Source organism: Rhodnius prolixus, unplaced genomic scaffold (genome assembly GCF_049639745.1).
Source record: "Rhodnius prolixus isolate KJV_2025 unplaced genomic scaffold, Rpr scaffold_1, whole genome shotgun sequence".
NCBI classification, from domain to species: Eukaryota; Metazoa; Arthropoda; class Insecta; order Hemiptera; family Reduviidae; genus Rhodnius; species Rhodnius prolixus.
Window position 1 is genome coordinate 52515508 of NW_027411581.1, and position 26363 is coordinate 52541870.

At 34.2% G+C, this 26363-nt stretch overlaps 1 protein-coding gene across 2 annotated transcripts in view; it reads right to left on the reverse strand.

The window, feature by feature from the left end:
• Window positions 1-1964: 1964 nt before the first annotated feature.
• pip (heparan sulfate 2-O-sulfotransferase pipe) overlaps window positions 1965-26363 on the reverse strand; it is a 115904-nt gene continuing 91505 nt past the window's right edge. Inside the window, exons 3-10 of one of the 2 annotated variants that reach the window (XR_012455671.1) lie at window positions 17301-17359; window positions 12687-12884; window positions 12187-12266; window positions 9747-9903; window positions 9520-9644; window positions 8071-8225; window positions 5665-5966; window positions 1965-5574 (exon numbers count right to left, since the gene is read on the reverse strand). Coding sequence is in view for 1 of the 2 variants with exons in the window: in XM_074119468.1 (XP_073975569.1) it covers window positions 5791-5966; window positions 8071-8225; window positions 9520-9644; window positions 9747-9903; window positions 12187-12266; window positions 12687-12884; window positions 17301-17359 (950 nt within the window). In the remaining variant the exon portion in view is untranslated. Of the gene's footprint in view, window positions 5967-8070; window positions 8226-9519; window positions 9645-9746; window positions 9904-12186; window positions 12267-12686; window positions 12885-17300; window positions 17360-26363 lie in introns of both variants that reach the window. The other variant, XM_074119468.1, reaches the window with a different exon arrangement.

Here is a 26363-nt window from a genome sequence, read left to right on the forward strand (position 1 = left end):
CGAAAATAAGAAAATTGTTTCCTACAGCCTTCTAGTCTCTGCCCTTAAATTGCACTATGAGATCTTGTGCTCCATGAGAACAAAAGAGGACATACCATACAAAACGACAATTGGATAAGGCTACTTACCTTGTAAAGAAATGATTTTCCTTCAGATATTCAGGGGATGATACTATAAGCATCTCTGGCTGCAGTGCTAAATCTAATATCAGGACATGGTCAGTTTTCTGAATAATTTCTGCAGTGGGTTTACAACTGCAGCTGATCAATTTTTGGCCTCTACCTTCATTTTCCCCTGAATCTGTAGACCTCAATTCTTCTGATTTTGTATCGAGAGCCTAGTGGCTTTCTTTTTAATGGTAACTATTCACTCAATTACGTTAGGATCGGAATGGTTTATTTTGTTTTTCTGGAAATACTCCTGTTTAGAGCTCCTAAAAAGTCTGCGGGACTTTCTTTCTTTGATTTCATTTTCAATCGTTCTCTTTTCCGGACGAAAGAACATCAAAAGTACTTACTCGCTCTAGAACTTACATAAATTTCACGATCGCGATGGTATCGCCTCTGGTAAAGTGAACTGCTTTGTTTTGGCTATTCGTTTAAGTTCAGCAGCATCTTAAAGCGATCGAAAGATTAGCCTCTTCAGCAAGTGGCTGCTGGATGTTACAATCAGGAGATAAACAAGTAAAGTTCGGATTTTGCCCACCACACGAGCTCTGCTTACACTTGACTCTCTCATTGAATGGTTATCTAATTTTTTTTTACTTTTTTTGGACTTTTTCTACGGCAAGTAAAACTCTTTTTATAATTTTTTAATTACTATTGGGATTATTTTTTACTAATGCAATATTTTCTTTACGAATGTAAACTGAGGATGAGTTCTTATCTTCATTAAGATTGCATAACATTGTATACATTTTCTGAAACTTATTTTATCTTTGAACTTTACTTACAGCATGTTCCATTTTATTGTTACATGTATTTCAGCTACTATTTTTTACCCCGATTGTTAAAATTATGTCTTCTCATTTTAGTGGAGCTATTGTTAATAATCAGTTGCAGAAAAATATTGTTATATTTCAAATGAAACATTTCTTTTGATTTTTCCTTCTTCTTTTGTAAAGAACATTCTAATTAATTCTAAAATAATAACAATTCGAACTAATAAATTACTTTAAAAGGTGTATTAGCGTATATATTATGTAAATTTATATTAATGTTTTCATTTGTAATGTATTCTATAAAAATATAAAATAACTTTATTCAAGTATGAACAAAAGATAAAAAATGGTTAATCTATTCTTGATGTATAGAAACAAAATAGCTGTATTGTAAAACAGAAAAAGTATAAATGTATGGCTTTTGTTTATAGAAGTTTATAGCTTTTAATGATGGTGAGGCTAATCTAAGGTGTACCTGTTTTTATTTTAAATAAGATTAAGATTAAATAAAGAAAGCAGTGGTTTTCCGTAATGTAATGTTTTCTGTAAGAAGTTTGTTTTTTATTTTTATTTTTGAAGAGAAATTCCAATAAGTAAAGATAAAGAATGATTGTAGTTTAAATTTATTATAAAGTTCTTTCATCTTTCAGTTTTTGTGCTAAAACTAAGACCTCTTAACTCAAAACTAGACCTAGATAGAAACCATACTAGCCCGCCTACTGGACACGTTAAATTCAGATGCACTTTGACACTGTATTCTCAATTATTCTGGAGTCTCTGGACAGACTGTGTTAGGAGGAAGAGGAGGAAACAAGTTTTCACATCCTGTTTGAGTGCGTTGCCACTGCGAAGATGCGATTTGAGTTATTTTGAACTTTAAGCCAAAGTTAATCATATTAAACCAAAAAAAAGACTGATGGGAAAGGTCCTGATTAGGGCCAGAAGGCTTCACCTGCTAGACTCACAGGATGTGGAAATAAGCCGTCATTTGGCTGCTTCCTCTTGGCAACAACCTATTCTTTAAAATCTAATCTATTACATCCCAAATGCCTTTCATATCACTTACTTAACTGAGATATATATTCTTTTTTTTCACCAATTTTTGAACTTAGTAGAATTTGCACGCACCACATCCACAACTCATTTATAAAAAAGAGATCCAACACAAGGTTTGTTTTTCTATTATGAAGATTGCATAGCATCTTTTATGAATAATTTAGATTATGATAAGTGACATCGTTGTCTACCAGCTGTTTTAATCATAATAACTAAGAAGCCAACTTATGAGAGATGAAATTATATTTTTATAAAGATATTTTTTGTGGATTATTTGTTCTCTTTCTTTACGTATTGGATGACCCTCATGTAACAAATTTATAAACCATTTTTTGGACAAAGTGAAGTATTTTTATAATAATCTTTTAAACAAACATTTCGGTTCCCATGAAAAAATTATAGTTGACGAATTTCTATACCAAATTGAAATTGAAATTGATAAATTTAGTTTTTTAGGACACAGATTTTTCGTTTGTTTCAAAACGTTTTGCAATATGGTTTCAATTAGCTAGTGAATTTCTGGGAAATTGTTTTGTAAAAAGATTAATGTAATGTTTGTTTTTTTAAAATGATATCTTTTGAGATCTTTCTTTCATTCATTCATAACATTTTTCCAATTTCATTTTGCTATTTTTTTTGGAATAGTTTCGAATATATTAATACCGCCAACAGAATTTTGCAAATAAAGATTTGTTTAAGTTAATTAAAACAGTTTGAATGAATTATAACGCGCTTCATTATGCCAATGGACTGCTGGGTTCAAAGCTATTCATAGGTGGCTTTTGATTGCCCCTCTCTAGGAGTTCCTGAATATTGGGTCCATCGACATGCAGTTAGCATTACATGTATTGTTTCTCTCGTTACCAACAACACTGTCCAAAGTATTGCCTAAGAAGTGCCTCCATACAGCGCATTGCTTTGGACGTTTTAACACTCAGTGGGAGATCCTCGCTCTTGACCTTCTTGCATTTGTAGAGGACATAGAGCGGTGTCTTTTCCTCAATAAAAACGAGACCTGCTGTGACAATCGAACATACCCAGCAAATTTCCAGACTCCTGTCTTCCAGAAGACTAACTCCAGCTCGTCTGATACCTCGGCTATCAGGATAAATTCTTTCGGCTATCCTTGTTTGACAGAATTACTACCTTAAATTCGTTGCAAACACAGGACTGGAAGACAGTTTTTTTTTCGAAGCTCAAGACTCGATATACAAGTTTCTTGGCTCATTAAAGGTTTTTTTTGAACCTTCTTAGCCAGTTCGTTTCGCTTCTTCAATGCAGATCCGACCTGCATTGAACTAATGGAGCTGCCCACCTTAGTGTTTGGCAAGTTCCTCATCTGGCAGGAGTGACTTAGTAAGCAGGGATGGCTGGCCTTCTTTGCTTCCAGACTATTGCAGTTATAAATTCTCTTGCCCAAGAAATTAGGTTTTATGTTCTTAAGAAAGTATAAAATAACATCAACCTCAGTTGAAAAACTACTAGTGTGGTTCACTGTAGTATGAGTGTGAGTCCATAATGCTTTAACTAGCAGACTTCATCTCCTTCCATGTTCTCTAAAGTTTTAATGATAAGAAGTTTTCAGAAAGTCTAAGAGGTAAAGAAGGGCTACGGTCAGAGGAGAGAATTGGTATCATCAGTTGTGTCGTAAAAATGAACAGTTCAAAATCATGTCGGAATCTTGGCATCACATCATATCTTATTGCTATTTCATACTGTTTAAGGAGAACTTACAACTTGGTCAAAAGAGTTATTATTAACTGCAATAGTTTGGAAGCCAGATCAGGACTTGTATAACCATAAATGGAGTGTGCCTCATTCTGTGTGTGTAAGCACAGAACAACTAATCGACATCCACGAACCATATCAACTTGACCGAGGGATTCTCTGTGCTGGAAATAAAATCTATCAAGATAGATTTTTTTGGCCAATGCATCGCGTTCATTTCCAGCGTCCAATGGCTGCAGTCATTATGAATCTTGATTAAGAAATATGTTTTTATGCAATATTGGTTGGATTCTTATTAATGATCATATTTTTTAGACTAATAATGTCACAAATACTTTAATAATAGACTCAGACACCGAAAAAGAAGAAAAAACTGAAACCGACTATAATTAAAGAAACGATGACGTTGTACATACTTAGACAAAATCTCAGATATTTTCTTACTATTCCCATAGAAAATTTTAAATTTTCAAGAATATTGCCAATTGAAACCATTGTAATGAACAAATCTATTTTACCAAATTATATTATTATTCTATAATTTCTAATTGTTGTTTAAATTAAAATTAATCAAAAAATATTAACAAGAAAACGTTTGTTAAAAAAATAATGATAATGGAATATATGAAAAAAGTTTTTATTTAATTTTTGTTTTACTAAAAAAAGGCTCGTGTAACGTATTTCAGAACATTCAACATACAAAATGAAGTAAAAAAACGAATTAAATAAACAAAAATATGAAGCTCTAATTATGAAGTAAAACAGCTGATACTTTAGAAACCAAAATCTGACATTGAATGTCAGAGTCAAAAAAAGAATAAAAAAGATTATCAACTAACATATTTATTTATTTTGATTATCAGCTGCTCTTTTAAAAATAAAATTTCGGACGTTTATTGGATATAGTTCCTTTTCCATTTTCATTAATATTTTTGTAGTCTTCAAGCATATTAAAATTTATTTATTTTTCTGAAACATTATTCTATATGTAGAGATTATAATATTTTTGTACACACTATAGTTTATTTTATTTTTTATAAAAATATTTTGATATATTTCTTTTTACAAACGGCGGTTTATGTGTATGGATGTAAAATATTTATATAATTTAATGTATTCATAGAAATATACAATTTATAACATATTCATTTAAAATAAACAAAAACAAAAAAATATATGTATATAAAACCACCTTGTTTTGATATCTTATTTTACTTCCACCATTGCTTTATTTTTCCAGGTTGTCAATTTTTTGCCCGAAAAATCGGGGCAAAAATCGTAGAGAACGATGAATAGAACCGGCTCTCTACTCTGATTTTCAAATAGAATAATAGCTATTTATTTTCTTTCTAAAAGGAAGTCTAATATAATAAAGACTTGACTCAAACGCTCCAATCACTGACCCTTCTTTCGCAGTTCTTTGATTCCACTGTTTCTCTCTAGTTAAAATGAAATTAAAACTCTGGGTACATGTAGTGCCGCAACTGACTAAGAGAGGGCAATCAGTCATCTAAAATAACTTAATAATTCATAAATTATTTATTATTTTACACACAAATTAATAAACACTTTATTTACAGTATTATTTAAAAATAATTTAACCAGTATCACATACAAAACTTTAAACAAATTAAAATATATATAAAATTCTTATTCCGGAAGAGAAAATAGTAATATTTACAGTTTGTTGATTTTCCTCATCCGTTTTATAAAAATATACAATTTAATCTAGTGGAATAATTTTTATTTATTATTATTTTTTAAATAAAATTCGTTGAATTGATTTTCTTTTTAAATCCACTTTCTTTCTCTTTGATTCTAGGATTCAAGATTTCAGTTTTAAAGTTAAACTGTAAAAAACAAAATTATTTTTAGCCGAAACCGTGCAATAAATTTACTACCTTACCCTTCAATGCAATATGTTACGTATGTGGACTCACACAGCAGGGTTTTCTTAACTTTTTGTCCTTTCAGTTTAAGTTTTTATTTGCAGATTGCCACAGTGTATGTGTCGATTATCAATATATTGTTTAATTGGACCGTTGTTCTCTATCACTAAGGGCTCACTACCGATAAACATCTGGCAGTTTCAGTGCTAATAACTGTCTGTGCAATCTCTGGCGACAAAAATGATAGAATTCAATTTCGCGAGTGAAATTTCTTCTGACCATATCTTTCACTTCTTCACTGACTGGTGGTTTAAATGAGTTTCGATTGATCTTCTGATAGCTTTCGACTTGTTCTGAAACAAACAAAGATAAATTCAAAAATGTGGGTGTGAAGCTCATCCGATCCTCTATTATGCAAACGTTTCGATTAATAGCCAATCTGCGCAAACAACTAGCAGCAAAATAGATTGTGCTGGTTCGGGTTCGTTCTACGATTGGATTTCGACTGAACGGCCTGGGCGGCGTACAAGACTCAGGTAATTTTGACTTCTATACTATCTATTTACATGAAAAAAAAAATTTACAGTTTACAAAATTAAGTGTAAGGGTTGATCAAACGCTAAAAGGTACCCAAATCCGCAAGTAACCAACACTTCATCGATATCATTCGAGTAATTTTACTGCTTCACCCATTCATTAATATTTTTTAGAATTTATTAGATGGTACAGACTTATGCTGGCCTTCTAATATCAGAAATGCTCAGCTTTTGTATTTCACAGTTAATATTGAGGCCAACGCCTGGGTAGGTCTATTTTGAGACACAAGAAAGAAAAATCATTGAAATGAGTGGATATTTTATTATAATTTCCTAATAATTATCTTATAATTCTTTTATAATAACACGAAGTACAAACCATTAGAAAAAGTGGAAACTGTCTCCAAAATTATCTGGAATGCTGCTATTTGTGCATTTGATAGTTAATATTAAGGCCAATGCTAGATTGTACATGTTGGGTCGATCTATTTTGAAAAACAAGAAGTAAAAAACCATTGGAAAAAGTGGAAATAGTCTACACTTTTCACTGGAATGCTGCTGATTGTGCATTTGATAGTTAATATTAAGGCCAATGCTAGATTGTAATTGTTGGGTCGATCTATTTTGAAAAACAAGAAGTAAAAAACCATTGGAAAAGATGGATCATTCACCCTAAATTAAGACTAATGCTAAATTGTGTACGTTAAGTTGATCCATTTTGATCAACAATAAGTGAAAACCATAAGATAAAGAAATTCTCTTCTAATTTCAGTGGGATACTGCGTTTGTATTAAGGCCAATGCTTGATTGTAGTTTTTGAGTCGATCTGTTTTGGAAAATGAAAAGTAAAAACCGTTGGAAAAACTAGAAATTGTTTCCTAATTTCACTGGGATGCTGCAGTTTTTTTATTTGATAGTTAATATTAAGCTAATGCCTGCTGGGTTGATATATTCTGAAAAACGAGAAATAAAAACTATTGGAGAAAATGGACCATTTTTCCTTATTTCACTGGAATATGTTTCCCTGTTTGATAGTTAATGGCCAATGCCATTTGAAAAAGCTTTTGTATTTGACAGTTAATGATAAGAACAATGCAGGTTGTTGAACAATGTTGGGACGGTCTGTATTGAAAAACTTGAAGTAAAAACCATTGGAAAAGATGGTACATTCCTCCTTATTTTACCGGAATTCCTCCTGATGAAGGGAAAGAGAAATTACCTGGAATCACAGTTCTCCTTCCTAAAAGGGCAAAGAGAATTTAAACTGCGAATACGGCATGATTGCAATACTTATCCTTAGTAACCGAATGAGCAGGATGACACTTAAATGTCACGCACTCTAAATTCTTTTTAAGAAGATTTTCATGTTTATAAAAACTGCCCGGTAGGACAGTTGTACGAAATGGTTGATTCATTAATAATAGTTTAAGAGTTTATTTACTTGGAGAAAACTCCCGTCCTAAATATACACCATCGAGACCTTAAAAAGCCGTTTCTACATAAAATTTCAAATTGCTAGTTACAATTCATTCATGAAAATCAGTCCAGGAAAATCAGGATTGCCCTATTTGGGAATTTTATCTTTTATAGAAAAAGAGACAAAAATTATCAAATTTTGGTGTTTATCAACGTTACGCTTTTTCCTACAATTTTTGACGATCAACTCTTATACCATTGTCTTACCGGACGGTTTATTAAAACTGTATTAACCTGCTGAAGAACCATTGCTCAAGAAAAGAAAGAGATAGACTGCTGAATACGGAAGCTGCAGAATTGCTTGGGAAATACCAAGAGCCTTGGCAGCAGGTATGGCAGACTGGAAGAAGACGAACAGAACCCACCCTGCCAGGAACTAGGCGTGAGATCATCGTGATTAGTAGCAATGAGACTAGGTTTGATATATTTATTTAAATCAGCTTACCTTGATAAGTCTTTGTAGCGCCTTTAAAAAATTTGGGAATATAGTGCTCAAGTACTGTCAAGGTAGAGTTCAAATCTTCTAGCACCCCTACGACTGCATAATGTTTTTCCACAGCTGTCTTGGCTCTTTGCAGTGCACTGTCCGAATTGAATGGGCTGCAATTAAGAGGTGTTATTTAGATTAGATTAACTGTTCCAACTGTCACAGATATTTTTTTTTTAAACTCTTTTTAATTGACAATTGCCTATTGGCAAAAAGTAAATAGGATTGTGTATAATATATAAGCAAAATAAATTTAAAGAAGTGAATGACGGCCGTCCAACGTTGACCATCATGAGTCAGCTAGCACAGGATGCCGTTGAAGTGAATTCTAAGAATGCCCTTTTCTATCATGCGATCAGATGATTCTTCAGTCTTCAGGAACGATTCGAGGGAAAAGTAGCTTAAGACAGATTTGTATGAGCGAGTTGAAGTGTTTGGAAAGATCTACTGGACATTAGGAAAATTTTAGTATCCAATCAGCGCCATGTATCAACACTATTCTGCAAAAATATGGGATCTAATACTATAAAATTCAATTAAAAAAATATATGTATATCTAATTGAAGACATAATACGAAGAAGCAAATAGAACTACACATCAAAATCTAACTGCTAACGCGGTTGTATAGGTGAACAAAACTACTGAAAATGTGGTTAGGTCTGCATTGCTGGATATTAGAGTAGCATGATTTTGTTTCCCAGACCTGGTTTCAGAATTTCATTTACCATCAGAGGGTGAGTAATCAGTTTGGTTTAGAGAATTTGACTTCCAACGATGTTCCGTCTCACACTAGCTTTGCTGCCTGAGTGTGGAAAACTGAATGGCGCCTTTGTGGGCTATTTCAAATGTTAATGAATAGTAAAACATTTTTTTGGGCAAAAATAGAGAATTTAATGAAACCTAACAAGAATTTAAGGGTCTTGAATGTTTTTGGCATAGGTAATTGTAAAGTTGGACGAAGCGCACAAATTTAAGCTTGAAGCAGAGAATTAGACGTAGTTTATCTAGTACTAATAAATCATTATGATAGTAATGAGCGAAAATCTGCAGAAACATTATTTCATTCAGATTACCCGATTTACTGAGACTGCTTTGGATTATTGAGATGTGGTTAAGAACCAGTTAAAGATCGGTGATATTCTTACTTTTTGACTAACTGGTTAGTTGGACGCTAAGTGCAGATGGTAGTTCTTAGATTTCCTTTTTCCTAGATACCTGTACCTCTTACCTTCCGGTCAGAATCATGAGGGGTAATATTTCTTTAAAGATAGAACACTGTCCTGAGGTTGAGTAGTGTACTGGAGGGCTCCGAGCGCCAACAACCTCAATTTTGATGTATTTAAATAAAAATTTAAATAATGGCTTAGCAATATATGTAGAAGGGCCCTAAAAGAGAAGTTACGTACGTGCACTGCTCTGCGTGGCCGCAGAAGAATAGAGTCTGTCTCCGGTGATCGCCAATGCCTTCCCTGGTCTCTCCTTCGAGGTACTGGCACTCTCGGTCCCCACGCAGTACACAGGTTTCGAAATCCTATAAAAAACAATCGCTCAAATAGGAACTTTATATATATATATATATATATATATATATATATTTTAATTAAGTAATTTGAAGCTAAGAAATAGTTTTCACCTTTTTTAACCATTGTGGGTCTGGTAGAGGTAAATCTGGGAATACCTGTTTCCTTTCCACATAGTACCAGGGCGCTCTGACGTAGTAATACCAAGATATGATCCTTTCCACGGGATCGCGTACTATATTTACATATATTGGCTCGGGAAGGTTGTATCTGTAAATCAGAGTTGAACTAATTAACTGGGATATTACCAAACAAAAAAGTCTGGTTCAAACTCGACTTTCTCGAACTAGAATTTATTGGTGGCGGAGATAGCGGTTTTAAGTATCTGGCTAGATCTATTTCTTAAGCTTTAAGCAGCATTTAGACTTAAATTTCATTCTCAATGCTCTCACAAACTACTGTCTTATCCCCACCAAAATCAAGTTTGGACAATACCAAAACTAATCTAAAAATTCAAAAGCTCAGTGATGGTAAATAAAGGATAAGAAAAAGTCATGAGTGGGAACGCATCTCATTTATTTCTTTATTATTTTCTGTTAAAGAACTTAGGCTGGAAACATAGTGGAGCGGCGAGCAAAGCGGCGATGATAGCGAAGAGCAAAGCGGCAAAAACAAAAACTAGAAATAGATAGAGTTGCTCTATCTTCGCTTTGCTCGCCACTATGCGCGGTCCCATATGTTTACTTGTGTTTGATTTCGCCGCTTCGCTCTTCGCTATCATCGCCGCTTTGCTCGCCGCTCCACTATGTTTCCAGCCTTAGACCAAGAAGCGACTTACTTCCAGTTGCAAATAGTGATAAAGAGCCCAAAGTTATTGATTAATGATTGCAGTATGTTGATATAGTAGATGTATGTAAGAAAATACGAGATACCCACTACAGTTCTGCTAGCCTATTAATGCTATTAACCTACATAGCCAATTGTGTTACGTCCTTGTAGTAGTAGTTAGTGCAAGCTGCCACTTTTATCGCAAGATGATCAGCTAGCGATAAGAGTGTACCTCCACCCTAAAGGTAAAAATCGTTGGAGAATTCCCAACAATGATTAGTTTCCCAGTCCAGTTTCCGGCGGAAAAATGTATTTCCCATGAGGTGCTCGCCATTGTCTAGATCTCAGAAAGCGAGAGAGAGTAAGTGGAGGTCTAACAAAGGAGTTCCGTTTAATAAATTTTCCAAAATGAATGTCTCCTGTAAATAAATGGTTTTAGGCCTCCTGAGTTAAAACTTTATCAGGAGATCAGACTGTGAATTAGCGGTTTGAATTCCACTATGCCGAGCGGAATTATTCATTTTTTGTTTTTTAAGATCTTATTGAAAATGGCTTGATGCTACGATTTTCTTTCAAATCAATATCGAGTAAATCATTACATTCTGCTTTTATTTTAGACATTTATTCAGTAAAATTACACCAAAAGCATTTCTGGAAGAGGGAAATTAGTAAATACGCTAAATAGTCTCTATTGTTTCAATTTCGAGTCTGCCAAATGTTGAAGCAATTTTGTAAGTGAGAACTTCGAGACTAGCAATGAGAGGAAGTTGAGAACGGTTAGCATTTATTTATTTATTTATTTTTATAAATAGGATAAATCAATACTGAGAGGTTTGCGGAATGTATCGACAGCAGCAACATTTTAAAAATCTAGCTGCATGTTAAAACCTGATGCCAAACTTCCGAGTTACAGAAAAAAAAAGATCGCTCGATCCTTAGAAATAGTTAATTTTCTGATAAACCTCTTTTCAGTAAACTCAAATTTGAATTCCATCAATTTTAGGGAACATTTTTCTGAAACATATACATGCTCTTGGGAGTTTAGGCTGTGATAAAGGTGCTATTTACATTTCTGATTTTTAATTTGATTACTTCATATTTAAAGGAATTTTTGAGTTGGAATTTTCTATTTGAAAAATGAAAGAAACGGAAGAGACTTGTCGAGTAATGTCTCGGATTAGGGTTAGTTCTGGACCAGCCCAATAAAGTTTTCTTTTAGAGAACAAATATAACTAAATGACGGTCATCATGGCTCCTACGTCAACAACAGGGTTACCACTAAGCCCGCATTACTTATGTGTAGTACACTTGTTGCATATTTACGATAGTATAGTCGCTAAAAGACGCTTAGTTATTAGTCCAGTTCATGGGTAGGTATATTGAGGTTTAAATAAGTTGCTGAAATTTTCAGTTATAAGGAAATGACTAATTTCCGGAACAGGTATTTCAATTTTCTACTACCTTCTCGAAACTCACTCTAACTGACTAAACTCCCCTTTGGGTTAATAAAGCAGACACCAAAAGAAGATTTTGTTCCACAAAAGGAAGAACTTTCTACTATGTGTTCTTAATGGGGAATGGTAGCTTCTTTTGGCAACCATACCTGAGGTACCAGGACCTATCCCAATCTAATCTAACACAGTAGGAGTACTGGAACGTCAGTCTTCCGTCAAAATTGACGCAAACTGACAATTAACAAGTAAAGAATAAAAATAGATAACTTACTGCGTGAAATTAATGAAGCAAACGTGTTTGATGTAGACGGATGGAGTGCTGTAACTGTTTATCATGGTGGCTAGGGCCAGCTGAAACATTAAAAAACGAAATGAATTAATTTAACAATATAAACAAAACTGAGAGATTGAGGCAAATCAAAATTAAATACAGAACGGCCATAACACTATAAATATACGATCTTCAATAAATCACTAATCATATTCATGAAGAATAACCATTTTTAATTAAATAAGTGTCTTTTGATCTTTCATTTTTGTTTTAAACTACGGCTTTATGGTTGTTGATTCAATGCATGCCAAACATTTCTCCCTATTATTATTAATATATCAACCACTGATAGTAGCAAACCTTCGTGCCGAAATGTTTGGCCGAATGAGACAAGTTTAAAAGACCCACATCATCTACCAATCCAAAGTTAAACACACAAAATGAAGAAAATAAAATAAATAAATAAAACTGAACGATGGAAAGAACGGAAAAAGTCTTACCTGGTCTGCCGGGGGTATTCTAATAGTCTCCACACGTTGAACTTGATCTCGGTGGAATGAAAAGTCATTTGTCATTGCCAGATTCCTTAACAACTCCATGAAAGTTTGACTGCCAACTTTTGGCACTCGATTGAAGAAGACTATATCTTTTTCAGCTTTCATAGTATTGTTCAGCGATTGTGCGCTCAGCGTTTCTATCTGGAACAAAAATGCTAATAATATTAGTTCATGTTACTTGGGAAGGGATTCCAACGCGGAGATCTAGGGTTCGAATCCGGTTGCTGGCACTTAGACTTTCTCTTCCTACTAGCTTCTTACAACTCACTGTCCGGTGATGGACAGTGTTGTCTGAAGACCACTGTCCGGGGGTCGGCAGAGCCCTGAAAAAAGCTCCGGACGTCAATCACATCAGATTTTCATTACAGATGTTTTTATGAAATTGGTGGGAAAAGTGATACTAGCTGTAAGGTCTCCTATATCACTTTCAGCTCCCAGCACTATAGTAAAGATAAAAGTCAAATACCACAAACCACAGTTTGGTATCAGTGAATGATGTGCAACGGTGATACAATACGCCCTCTTGCAACATGTCATTGCATTGTTTTACACAATAAAGGAAAAACACTATACTGGATATATCCGGTGTTGATCCTTTAGCAAAACGGGTAAATCTCCCATGACCTTGTTGCAGTCACTGCCTTCAAGAGATTCCTCGCTTTATTGCATTGCAATATTATACTAGTTTGTTAACATTATCCAACAGGTTGTTTGCATGAACATAGCAATAATAGGTTGGTAAATACCATGAACTTCCCCCACTGCTCTTTCGGCAAGTCGGAAATAAGTACTTTACTAGATTAATGCACCGGAAACAACAATGGAGTTGATTTCTTTCTTCTTACCTTCTATATTATTTATACTCAGTACAAGCCAATTTGTACAGTATGCTACACTGCCGTCTATATTAAGAAGAATTTTAAAGTAATAGTAACAGTCAGATACTCGTAACTATTGTAGAAAAGAGGTAATGTTATAAACCAATTTTTTTTTTAAATTTTTCGCAAAAGGTTGCACCAATTTTCCTTCAAGTTGACTGACAATTGCTCAGACCCACACACACTCGGGAAGCTGAGATAACTCAATGAGGGTTTCTCATCTCACTGAACTCTGTTCTAGCAATCAGGCAGAGCAAGTGGCAATGATCAAAACGCTATAGTGGATGGACAGCTCATCCAGCCAGTGCTTAGCGAAAATAACAGAATTCACATGCAACAGGATTAGACTGTTGGAAATAGAGGAAACATCCATCTCTACTAGAACAGATAGGGAATCTGTCCTACGTGCCCTGTTCTAAGAAGAATTTTGGTGTTTAAGTTTGTTGGGTATGAATACAAGAGCATTTGCAGGATAATAAAGCTGCAGGAATGATTAAATTTGTTCCCTTTTATATTTCCCGACATTTTTTCAACATTTAGAATCTGTGAACTTAACGGATTGAAGTTTATTAAATTTACAGTTTATAGTAAAACATTCTAAGTAACTATCGATTCATGTGATAACATTTTTACAAAATTAATCGCTTTAACTATCTTATTAGGGTAGTGTTATTAACAATTGGTTATTTTTAATACAAAGTGACTAAGCGCTACAACCGTACCTTGTATGACTAAATTTCTATAGCACTACGAACGTTTGGCCTTTTGCAACAGAGAACACCAGTTAGAGCTAGTGACAATAAATAGTTTCGTCCTGCAAGCAGATCACCGCGCATCAGCAGTAATATCAGTCCATCATATCTTTGGCCTTCGTCCAGATACATTCCCTCCACATAGCTATCATTACTAATTTTTCCCAGTTTTTATGATACTCAAAATATCTTGGCTCTTTATGTAAAGGACTCCCAAGTTCTTGATTAGAATCTTCTCCTCTCTTTTAATTCAGTTGTCGGAAAGTTAAAGAAGAAGTTGCAGAGTGAGAAAGTCGCACCAAGTTTATCTGTTGAATATAAGAGAGGCGGCCACGTAAAGGACAGGTAATAAAAGAATTAATATGTGCAGATGTTTAAAACTGTAACTGAATGTAATGAGTCTGTAGAAATGCTTGCAGAACAAAATAAAAATGCACCTTCTAAGTATAATTCATCCTGGAAGTAATTAACGTAACTTTCATTTGTATATATTGTGCAATAAGATTGCAGGAAGTACTAGAAATATCTTAAGCCGTTGGAAACTGGAGGCTTCATGAAAGTAATTCTCTTTTACTTCAGCTGGTGGTCATGTGATGCGAAATTAACAAAATGAAACAAATAACTGCTGACTAAATAAACGGCGGAAATAGATTCGATAATTAAAATTATTAATTGAAGTTGTCATCTTTACTTGTCGCACTTTTACCTTAAGTCGCATGGTTACTTTCAATTAGCGGACGCTAGAGAAAAAGTTGTCTTTTGATACATTTCGTTTGCTTCTTCTAATCGGGAAGATAATGAACAGTTTCGAAGGGAGTCATTCTAAAGCAGCACCTGGTCAGGTTGGTCACCTGTTTGTAGTAATTACTCTCCAAAGAAATGGTAGACATTTAGTTACTTTCACTTGACTGGCGAGTACTCAATCTATTTTTTATTTCTTGATATTTATTGCTAAATATTTTTATTGCATTCCTTTCTGGATTCATTTCTCTTTGCTATTATGAGGAGAAAGGTGGAAAAAATGCAGTACTATCACTTTTAGTTAATTTCTTTGCCAGATAACCTTCATAACGAACTCTCTGGGGTTAAAATATGTTCATCTGCAGATAGGTAGCAGGGCTACCTAAAGCTCTACAATAATAACTGAACTGATTCTTCTTGAAGTTTGGAAATGAGCGAAAATGGTGGATGTGAACTCTACACAGCTTTCGCAATTGTTTAGCGCAGCAACCGTAACAATAATATCAGCTGTACCGGCTAATTATCTTAGAAAAAAGTAAGAGATTAGGTGAGTCTTTATTTCATAAGTCTCTCACGAGGAGATCCTGGGTTCGAGTCTATAAGTATAGTAGAGCACATAGAACTTGAGACTTTAAAACGAAGTCTAACTCCGCCTATGTTTGAAAATCGAAACCTCTAAACTTTTGCAATAAAATACTGGAAAAACAATTGAAAAATCCAGTGAGTAAAGTGGTAGTTTTGGTTGAAGAACTCTCATTGCTAAGTTGCAGTATTATTTTGTACAAAAACGAAATATTACCAAGTTTTAGGCTCTTATTAATTTCAAGCTGTTGAGTTAAAACAGATAGAACAGTAATAAAAATATTTAAAATAAATCTAATTTCTGCAGGGCGGTCGCTGATGCATGTAGCTTCCTGGGTTTTGCAATCCCACGGGTTCCTAGCACAGTACTTCATGCACTTTCACTGTACAACAGGGGACACAATACGCTTAAACTACATACCCGTAAGCAAGCACACCAAGGCACATATTCTACAAACCCAAGGGCTACCTTCCCTTGAAGATATTTTCAGCAACGGCAGTAAACCCTCTAAACCCAAGATCCTCCATTGTATCAGGGATTGGGCATAGGGCTGACGAACCTACCCTCACCTTATTAGGCCTCGAAACCTCAATTAAATAATCGAGGAGGCTAGAGACCTTCATGAGCTGTAATGCTAGGAAAGAAGAAAAAAGAATAAATCTAAAAGACTTGTTTGCATTCAAAGATTCTTCTTATGTGACTTTTTGGAAAGAAGTTATGAAAATATCAGCGACGAATGTAACTTGGTGTGCACGCCAGATTATACGCGGATTATGGAAACAGAAACATTTGTGTTCATTAGCTTTACTTTAAAGCAAATTATTATCTAATTGTACAAAATTGGTTTTGTGTTCCTGCACAAAACAGTGTCCTTGCGTGAAAACCAATTCGTTTTGAGTACTGGGTAAAACAAGTTGAAAATGTGAAATGATGGCTAGAGTTCTTCCTACAGAAATATGAGAAAGAAATAAATAGTTTAAAACCCAAAAAAGAGGATAATAATGTAAATTTTACGTCAGGAGAATGGGCATTGTAGTCACAATGGGCAGAGATAACATCAACCATGTGAGACACACGTGACGGTGTACAGATCACGTGCGGCTGACAGAGGGAGATGCAATGAGTGAGGGGATAAAGGACACTCAATGCATGGCACGTGGTTGAATTTCTTCTTTCACTGGGGCTTCTGTCTCTATCTGCGATCTCAATACGACCTCTCGATCTCCAGTCGATCTGTCCTATTGTCACCATCACAATAGCTCGCCTAGCGCAGATAAATAATAGTTCCTTTCTACAAATGAGCATTTATTTACATAGACACAGAACTTTCCCTATTCGTGTAAATCAAATTTTTAAAAACATAAGAGGATATGGAACCTACAATTTGTCTCAAGAGTACAGTTACTGAAATTAAAAGGGAAAGACATTGTATAACTGCGTATTTTTACTCAAAGTTAAGTTGCTCTTGACGTAATAAAAACACTTGAAATCTAGCAACACCCTCAAGAACAGCTATAAATAGGATTTCTTTCAGAAAATGTTGTAAATAAAAGGGCAAATTAGGTGATCTCAATCAATGAAAACAATCAAAGCATCAACTAACCTCTCCACTGTCTTTCAGCTGGCGCATCATGATGCTGACGGCTGAGAATCCTGATTCACCTGTAAACAAAACATTTAATTAATTATAATATAAAAAATTAAATTTATTTAAATGGAATTTCAGCTGGTTTGTTAGTTGTAGAAATAATGTTCAGAAAAATTTATTAAAACGCACACTTAATTCAGAAGTTTAATTATACTAGTATAAGAAGCGAGTCAAGAGAGACTTGTTTGCGTTGCGTCGTTTAAACTAGTTACGGATAAACGTGTTGAGTGAGGAAGTACTACGATAGCAACTGACAAATTCTCTCTGTCGAAGTGTCGTAGTTTACGGTAACTGAATTGGCTTCATTTTGGTCTATTTAGACTTTATTAGGACAGTTCTAAACTTCAATATTCTCCTTGAGATATCTCAATCCTTAGTTGGGATTGATGCTTACCTGACGTTTTTTCCCAATCCTATAGCTTGCTCTCAGATTGTCTACAAGTACATTTGTTAAATAAAGCTGTGGATCATTTACCTTTTTTTGTAAAGTTTTTTGACTGAGATAAGATTCGCTCTCTTTGTCTGCGTTAACTAGGGTATGAAGGTAATAGAAATTATTCACAATACCCGGGTGCCAAAATGTTCCACGCGCCTGCAACTCAAAATGCATTTAACTTTAATCAAACTAATAAGATTTAATTGCAAACTATAATATTTAACTAAATATAACGTGAAAGACCAAATAATTTCGACAATGATTGAATGATAGACTTCAGATAGTCAGTCGTGACATTTCTACAACTGTAATAATAAAGTCCTTTGTTCCAGGGTTTCTCATAAACTTCCGCGAACCTCATAAAGCATCGAAAAGCACGTCCAAGAGTTGGTCAAGATAAAGAAAAGAGAAATGACCTCTCAGATGATTCCAAAACGTTCCTCAAAAACAGTGCCGAAGGAAAGAAAATATTCTTAGCTTAAAAAATATCAAATTAAACATAACAAAAACTTGTTGAATAGAGATCTATTTGACAACACATTTACATATGAAGGTACTATGTTCTTTTTTCTGCTCCAAAAATAGAAGCTAGTGTAGTGTTGTAAAAGAAATACTCCTTTTGAAGGACGTTCTAGAAACCTGCTAGCTGTTATTATTTTAAAAAAAAAGAAAGAAAAAACTCCGAAATACAAAACATAGCAGCCTATGTTCTACTTCCGGCTATAGAATATCAATACATCCAAGATACTGTTGGAACTATTGCAAGGTGGGTTGAGCGTGATTGTAATAGACACGGACAGTCGGCTAGACAATGCCATGATCCACCTACTAGCATAAGATTCGACATAGAATTTTTTTCACGATATGTATCTGTACGTGTTAAAGACTGTTTTTATGAAAACTTGAACTTAAGTAGAGAAATAAACTGTCAAATTTAACAGGTGATCTCTTTGGCTTTTCAATGAAATATCTAAAAGAAAAAAAAAAAATATATACATAACAAGAATAATCTGGTGTCTGACTGCACCGTTAAACTTGCTTCAAAGTGTCACTGCCAGCGGAGAGTATTTCAGCCTGTGGGAAGGTGCGCCTTTCAAAATCGATTCTTTTTTTTTTGACATTTTTTTCTGAAATTTCCTGGGCAGCCGCCAAAGAGTTTCATTTGAACTTACGACATACTTTAGGCCTATCGCTTTGTTTTAAAACATTTTATTCAGAGAATAATCACTTTGATAACTCGCTTCCTTCAACAGTCTCATTTTACTGCATTTATGTTATTATTGCAGTATTTTTAGCATTAGTTCTCTTTGTATTTATTTAGTAATTTACCATCCACAATCTACAGACAATATAGTCAGTACCTGTATAATAGTGAATCTGATCTAAGTAGTTATCCTAGGCTGGATCAATTGGAGGAAAGAAGTAGAGTAAGAAAAAATAAACAAGAATTTTAGATTATTGTAGAATTTTTTGTAATTTTGCTCCAAATTTAATTGATGCAAGAAGTGATTTACCGCAATCTTTTAAAGTACTAATAAAGGAACGTGAAATCACATAAAAACTATGAGACACAAATTTCCACTCCAATTACTTTACAGTTATCTTAAAAACAGTAACTCAAACCATCACGTACCACACCAGCAAGATGATAATCGATGACCAGTACCGATTTATTGTGGTCTAATGGTATGAACGTAAAAGATAATAACATCTGCGGTCCACAATAGAAACGGTACAGTTTTGCAGCACTGTTGTTATAGTTTCTTTCTTTCTGATCAATCAGTGTCAGACACGTATGATGTTGATAGATTTAGAATTATTAGAACTCAATCTTTTCTTCACAGCAATCAATCAAATCTTTTATTTATTTTTTTTTTTTTTACTTTCATTTCAGTTAGGGGAGGTCTCCTGAACTTTGTCATAAACGTTCCGCACGCACATCCAAATCTATTGTGAATTCATCACGTCACCAAACGGGCGTTAGTCAACGCATTTAATCCAAATTATAAGTGAACGACTAATCATGCGTTTTTACTATTCGGTTATCTTTCAAAAAGTGTGGGACACCTCCATTATTCTGTTCTGCACGCTACTGTTTAGTGACCGATAGTCAATATTTTATTGAACATACAAGATAGGCTAGGTACAAGTTCCCGTCCTGGCATTAAAAACTTGTGTGTTTTAGTAAACAAAAAATGGTGCGAACATTTCCTTGACTTCTATTAATACAATCTACGTAATGAAATTTTCATTTCGCAGTCTCTCATAAAATCACACACCTATTATCGGCTGTCTGATTTGATCCACCAAATGGTGGCACCTAGTCCAAATTTCAACTCATAAACTCAGATCATGTACTCATTTTTACACTTTGTCCACTTTGACATCAATCTAAATTTAACCAACTTTTTCCAACTGATCAATGCACTGGTTGAATTAGTCCACCGAATTAAGTAAGTTGTACCAAGGTGTATGTAAGTATGAATGCAAGGTTTTGAAGAGTTTGTTGGGGAGTAGAAGAATTGTGATACCTTGAAATTCGAAGAATGTTATTGGCTAAATAACTTCATGGCCTTGCAAAATTAAAAACAAATCGTGAAAAAGTGATTCAGGAAGATGTGCCAAGTTACTAAGGATGTTACCACAATTATTTTGATTAAAAACATTGCCTCTCCCCGCCACTAAATTCTTAAAGTTTGGAACTAGGTGGAAGTCATAGAGTACCCGGTATGGCGAATGGCGAACAGGGTAAATGTTCCAATAATTCGTCAGTTTTCCTGTTTGACGAAGCATCTTCGAAGGACTGTTTCTCTTTTGTAATCCAGACCTTCACGAATTTTATCATCTGAAGAGAAATACTATAGTATTAAGCTTCCTTTAATGTGTTATTTTTTGGTAAATTGATACTGTCAATAAGAATCATTCCCCATTGCTATACATGTACAATAAGTTTTTAAAACCCAAAACACCGTTACTGTAAGATTTGTAGTCCAACAAAGTTCTGTGATTTTGTCTACCATTTATCCTGTTTTTACTGATTATTTCGCCTCTTTCAGTATCTAGCCTGAAATTTTCTATCCATTACATAAATAAATCTGTAATAAATGTCAGTTCCCCATTTTGTGAAACATTGTATAATAACTACGCAGTACATGCTGTAAAAATTATATGAAATGTTAACTCCCCTAATTGCAATTCAGAGTTCAGAGGGCATGCGCATGATATAAGAACTATCCAGCTATTTTCCTTGAAGTTTGGCCTATTTTATAGATAGCTCTATCTCAATTTAGCTTCATGAGGTAAAAGTGATATCAACCTTTCAATAATCAATCTATAGTTTAGCTTCAAAATAGGTCACTAAAACTTTTAGGGTCATTTTCAGCAGATGAGCTTCAAACGAAATTTAAACTTTCAATGTAATGCTTCTAAGAGGAGTTCGAATACGCAACTTTAAAGTTAAGCCTTACTGTGCTATTTCTCAAAGAATCGCGTTAAATCATTGCGATAAGAACATCACACTTATTTTTTTTGAGTTATATTGATCATAAACACACATTTATTTTAAAAAACACTTTTTCGAAACATTAAAACAATATCACCTCTTAAGAACTCAAAATTAAGTTAGCAATAGTTCTCATCACGGGGGGGTGAGAGAAGAAATCTAACAGAAACAGCCATAATTAAACTAATTTAGAAGGCAGAAACACTTTAAAGAAAATTAGCACTTTTTGACAACCATTTAAATTGTGTTTCATTAACTGTAGCACTATATTAATAACTGTTTTATGACAGGAATAGTGTTATATTTAGAAGTGTACCTGACAGCGTAATAACTCCATTGTCTGTTGCATCGTGGTTGCATTTTCACGGTCTGTTTGTTATTAGGGTCAAAAATAATTTGCAGAACTGCGGGCATGCTGGGTGTCAAGTTCAGTTTAAAAAAAATAAATAATAATAACGCAATAATTTACAAACTATGCACAACAAGAAACTGTCGGTCTAGTTAGTTCCCCTCGCTAATTTACTTTTATGAATGTAGAGCACATGGTTAAGCTGGTTCGTTAAGCTTAGGATTAATTGTTTTAAAGTTTGCCTATTAAAAAAAAACCTGTAACTATACAAGCATTTTTGCAAGTTTTTGCTTCCTCAAACTTCTAATAACTGAAACCATTGAAAATTTTGAAAACTTACTTTACTGTGGTTAAGGTTTTATAATAAAATCTATTTTCTATTTATTTATTTAAATACAAACCAAAGCTGTCCGGTAGAAAAGTTAGATAAGGTTTGATCGACAAAAAATGCACGAAAAAGCGTAATGTTGAAAATCGTCCCAACTCGGAACTATAAAATATATACGAGTATTTATTGAAAAGCTCTCAGTTACTTGACGTAAATAAATTGATTGAATCTTGCTACAAGCATCTCTTCCTCCGTTTATTACAATTAAAATAGTTGTCTTAATTTAATAGTTTATTAATAATACAGCATCTTACTGAAATTTTCAGGTAGCATCTATCATAAATTAACTACATGATTTGTTAGTTACAATCTACCACCTAACCGTACCACCGTCAATTAGGAAAGAATGTTTTTAAATAATAACTAATGCTCCCAAAAACTCGAAAATAATTTTTCCTGTAATAAAAGTATTGTGGCGTGGAAAGCTAGGACAGAATTTTCCTTTCTCTAATTCGTGTCTCTCTCATGTTGTTTCATTCTTTTTCCTAAATTCTGCGAATCTATACAGTGTTCATGTAGTTTTCGATACCTTTATCCGAAAAAAAAAACAGAAAACAATTTTCTAAACAAATATTCTTCAGAAATTGTTCATATGATTGCCCTTTAAAAACTCAGGACACTATTTTCCGACAAATTGTGCGGCCAAACTACCTACAACGCCACAATAATGTACCAAAACATTTGTGCCAAACAGAAAGCAAAGAAGTGAAAGGGATGCCGACAATAAATCGTGTGCGCTGAATTGCAAATCAGATTACCGTCGTAAAACTAAAGTAGACCATTTGCACACATCGGTCGTTATTCTGTCTCGCTGCTCAGACAGTTGTTCACTTTCTCCTACCCTTAAAACAGGAAGTTAGTAAAAGAATTTTTCAATTTTGAACATTTTCAAAGGAAACAAAGTATTGTGGTCCCCTTAATGTGAAAAACTGGTTTCAAAAATGGGTGTGTTTGACATTAGAATAACTCAAAAATGAAAAAAATCACAGAATCCAAACGAATTTCCTTATTTATAGAGAACCTCAAAACGTTCATTTTAGATTTAAAAAAAAAAAAGCGATGAAAATCGTGCGACACATCAAATAAAGGAAAAGAAAAACTAGAACTATTTACTAGATATAATCTCACAACTACAATCTGATATTTTGCAATGATCTAATATAGTTTGTATAAAAGACTGCTCTGAGATAACATGACATGAAGCTAAACAAGATCATGTAGCCCGTCCTGAGCACGATCTCCAAGCCGCGTGTCTGTTCCTATAGTCTCCATACGTAGTATATGTAACAGAATGTCACTTTAGGACTGTCCTTATCCTACAGAGAGCATTCACTTTACTCCAACACAAAGAACTAGGACCCCCCACTAATAGCTGTCGTAATTTCCAGCTAGATTTCAAATAATGCAGGCGGTAGATAACTTTACACAACTTTGCTCTAGAAAACACGTGACGCTTCTTTCGCCGCTTCCAAACAGTCGTGTTACTTGCAAAACCAATGTCGTTGCATAAAAGAAGAAATTAAAATGAACTAACTTGTTTGGGTTTATGTATTTGCGACCTCTTTCTTCGTCTAGGAAAGGATTATATGTAGAAAGCTAAAGTTTGAAGATGTACTAATTAAGTTGAAGTGAAAACGGATAATCGTCGAAAATTTGTAATGTAACTTTTGTTTTAGGGTGCAATTAGGGGAGTAGCCAGTAAGTTGTAAATAAAAAATTCAATGAACGGGAATTACATTAAACATTATTTAAGAAACTTCTTACGAAGCACGTCTTAAGAAAAAAGAATGATGCACTAACTGTTTGAAGAGCTATTTCAACGAATTCAACCGTTCTATTGAATATGTGGTTAGATCCGCATTGTTAGATAATATTTGACTAAATTTGTGTCTGCAAGTGTAGTTCAAGTCGGAAACTTAAGTGAAGTCCAAATCTCTACTCTTAACCTATTAAAATACCACTGAAACCGGCCAGGAATGCGTGCTGCAACGGTCAAATTCAGAGATGTAGTACTCGTATAGACCGTTTTAACTGGTATCAATATTAAAGTTAATGTTTGCGGGCTCAAAATTCTAAAAGTGAAAGAAATCTGTAAACTTCGTAAGTAACATTGACATTTTACATTCTTTAAATAGTTAAGGAAAAAATTGCGATCGTGTCAAATATTTCTAAATTGTCTTTTCGTCGGAGATATCTCTTTTACGGCCCCTGACAGCGAAAGCATGGTTTTCATCGCAGCAAGCTCATTATATTTCGATGGAATAACTCCGTAGGTCCTCTATAATTTAGAAAAGTAAATCTCTCAACTGGAATTATCACATAAGAAGACAAATTTTCCGAGATTTTCTCGGAATTGACTCATAATACTCCTTCTTTAAAGAAGCTTATTATCAAAACTATTGGAGAGATCAAAGTGACCATTGACCAATAAGTTGTTGCGGTACATGTTCCAATGTAACTAAAAAATCTTTTTTAGCAGCGGCAACTCTGTGCAAAACCTATTCACTTTACCCAAATAAATATTATATTATATAACTTGAATTAGATTATATCAAGAAAAAAGGTTGTGAATGTGCTTAAAACATCCAGATGGTCTGGGTTAGGAACAGAGCTAGAAAGACAAGTTCACAAATCATTGCCACTTAGACTGCTTCTTCTACAATACATACATGACAAGAATTAAGAATTTACCAACAACTAGTAGAATTATCTTAAGAATTATAAAAAGAAAAAAATATGGCTTCTTGTCAACCATCTAGACGACGGCGTAACCTGTCCACTATTTTATTTTTCTTCGTACTGAGTACCATCTCTCAGATTACAAAAAAAAAGTGAAAATTTCAAGAAACTGGAGGGGTTGAACCGGTTTCACTTAACAAGCTCGAGTTCCATGTACTCCAAGAGAGTGCATCAATGCACCACTTTGTTTTACATAATATTTCTAATGGTATTACTGGCATTTTAGCTGATAAATTATTATCTATTTTATTATACTAAATAAATAAAGCCAGGTTCTATTCAATTATAAAAATTATGAAACAAAATTTTAAAACTTTATAGTCTAAAAGGTAAATGTTCCTTAGAATTTACGTAATTTAAGCGTTGTAGAGAAATTTCTCATGATTGAATTAACGACTCATTTCAAAATTAAAATAGCTGTAGCAGCCATTTTAACAGTTCTTAAAGATTTAGTATTAGCTGGAGTAGTTAGATTAGATTAGTTGAAATTGAGCCATCGCGACCCAGAGTTTCTAGTTAGAGCACCTCCATTTACTAAAGTCCGGCGTGGAAGACACCTTGGCAAAGTGTGGTAGCATGAGTTTTTCTTGGACTCTTCAGCCGTTAAAGCTTTCACAGTCGCATAACACGTAAAGTCTTCTTCTTCTTCTTCTTCTTCTTTACCTTTGTAAGGCCATCCGTTGCCTGGTCCATGTGACGCGAGTGTTTCTTCGATCTGTAGGGACCACCTGGACTTTTTAAATTTTGTAACCCGCTTTTGACCCGGGTTTTTTTTACCCACTTTTGCGATTTGCTGGCCACCAATTCTTTGACGGATACACTTATGAGGTACTTTCCAATGCCTCAAATGGGTTTGTACTTTTTGAAATCAATTCAGGACTCTAATGAGCGAAGCGAGAGCTGCCGCTTCATTCCGAATTTTCAGAGATAGATCTTATTTTGGCTGCTGATTCTTTTTAGCATCTTCTCCAAGTATCTTCTAGCCTTGAGCAAACTTCATGGAACTTGATAGCATGTAACTTTCCTGGCTGCCTAAGAAAGAATAAACGAAAATCGTTTATTTATTTATTTCGACCTTCTCTTACTATAATTCTAATAAGAAAAAATAAAGCAATTATCTATAATATTCGACATCGAATTTTAAATGGAAATATCTTTTATGAGCCCTCTTGAAACCACACAAAAGGATTTAGAAAATGGTCACGTGTTTGGGTGTGTGACCGTGACAGTCTGAAGAAAGATCACATGAATATCAAACGTAACTCCGAGAGACCTGACTCAAAGTTAGCGATCAGAATCTCTCAATCACTTTACAGGTAGAGATTCATTGATCCTTCGATCTTCAACTTTGCCCACTAATTGTTCTCTTGCTGATCTATAGCTTTTTTTTGTTTTGTTTTAGAAATACGAAGAAGGGCATTTCTGAGTGAGAGAGATGAAGGACAGACTTTCCTCTAAGGATCCATTTCTGTGTAATGTTTTATCTTTCTTTGTTATTAAAAAGGGTTAAATGTTTTGCTAAACATACCCAGCGTGTTTGTGAATGTATGGGAACAGGATATCGACCAATCGTATCCATACATCGAGCGAAAAGAACTACCAGT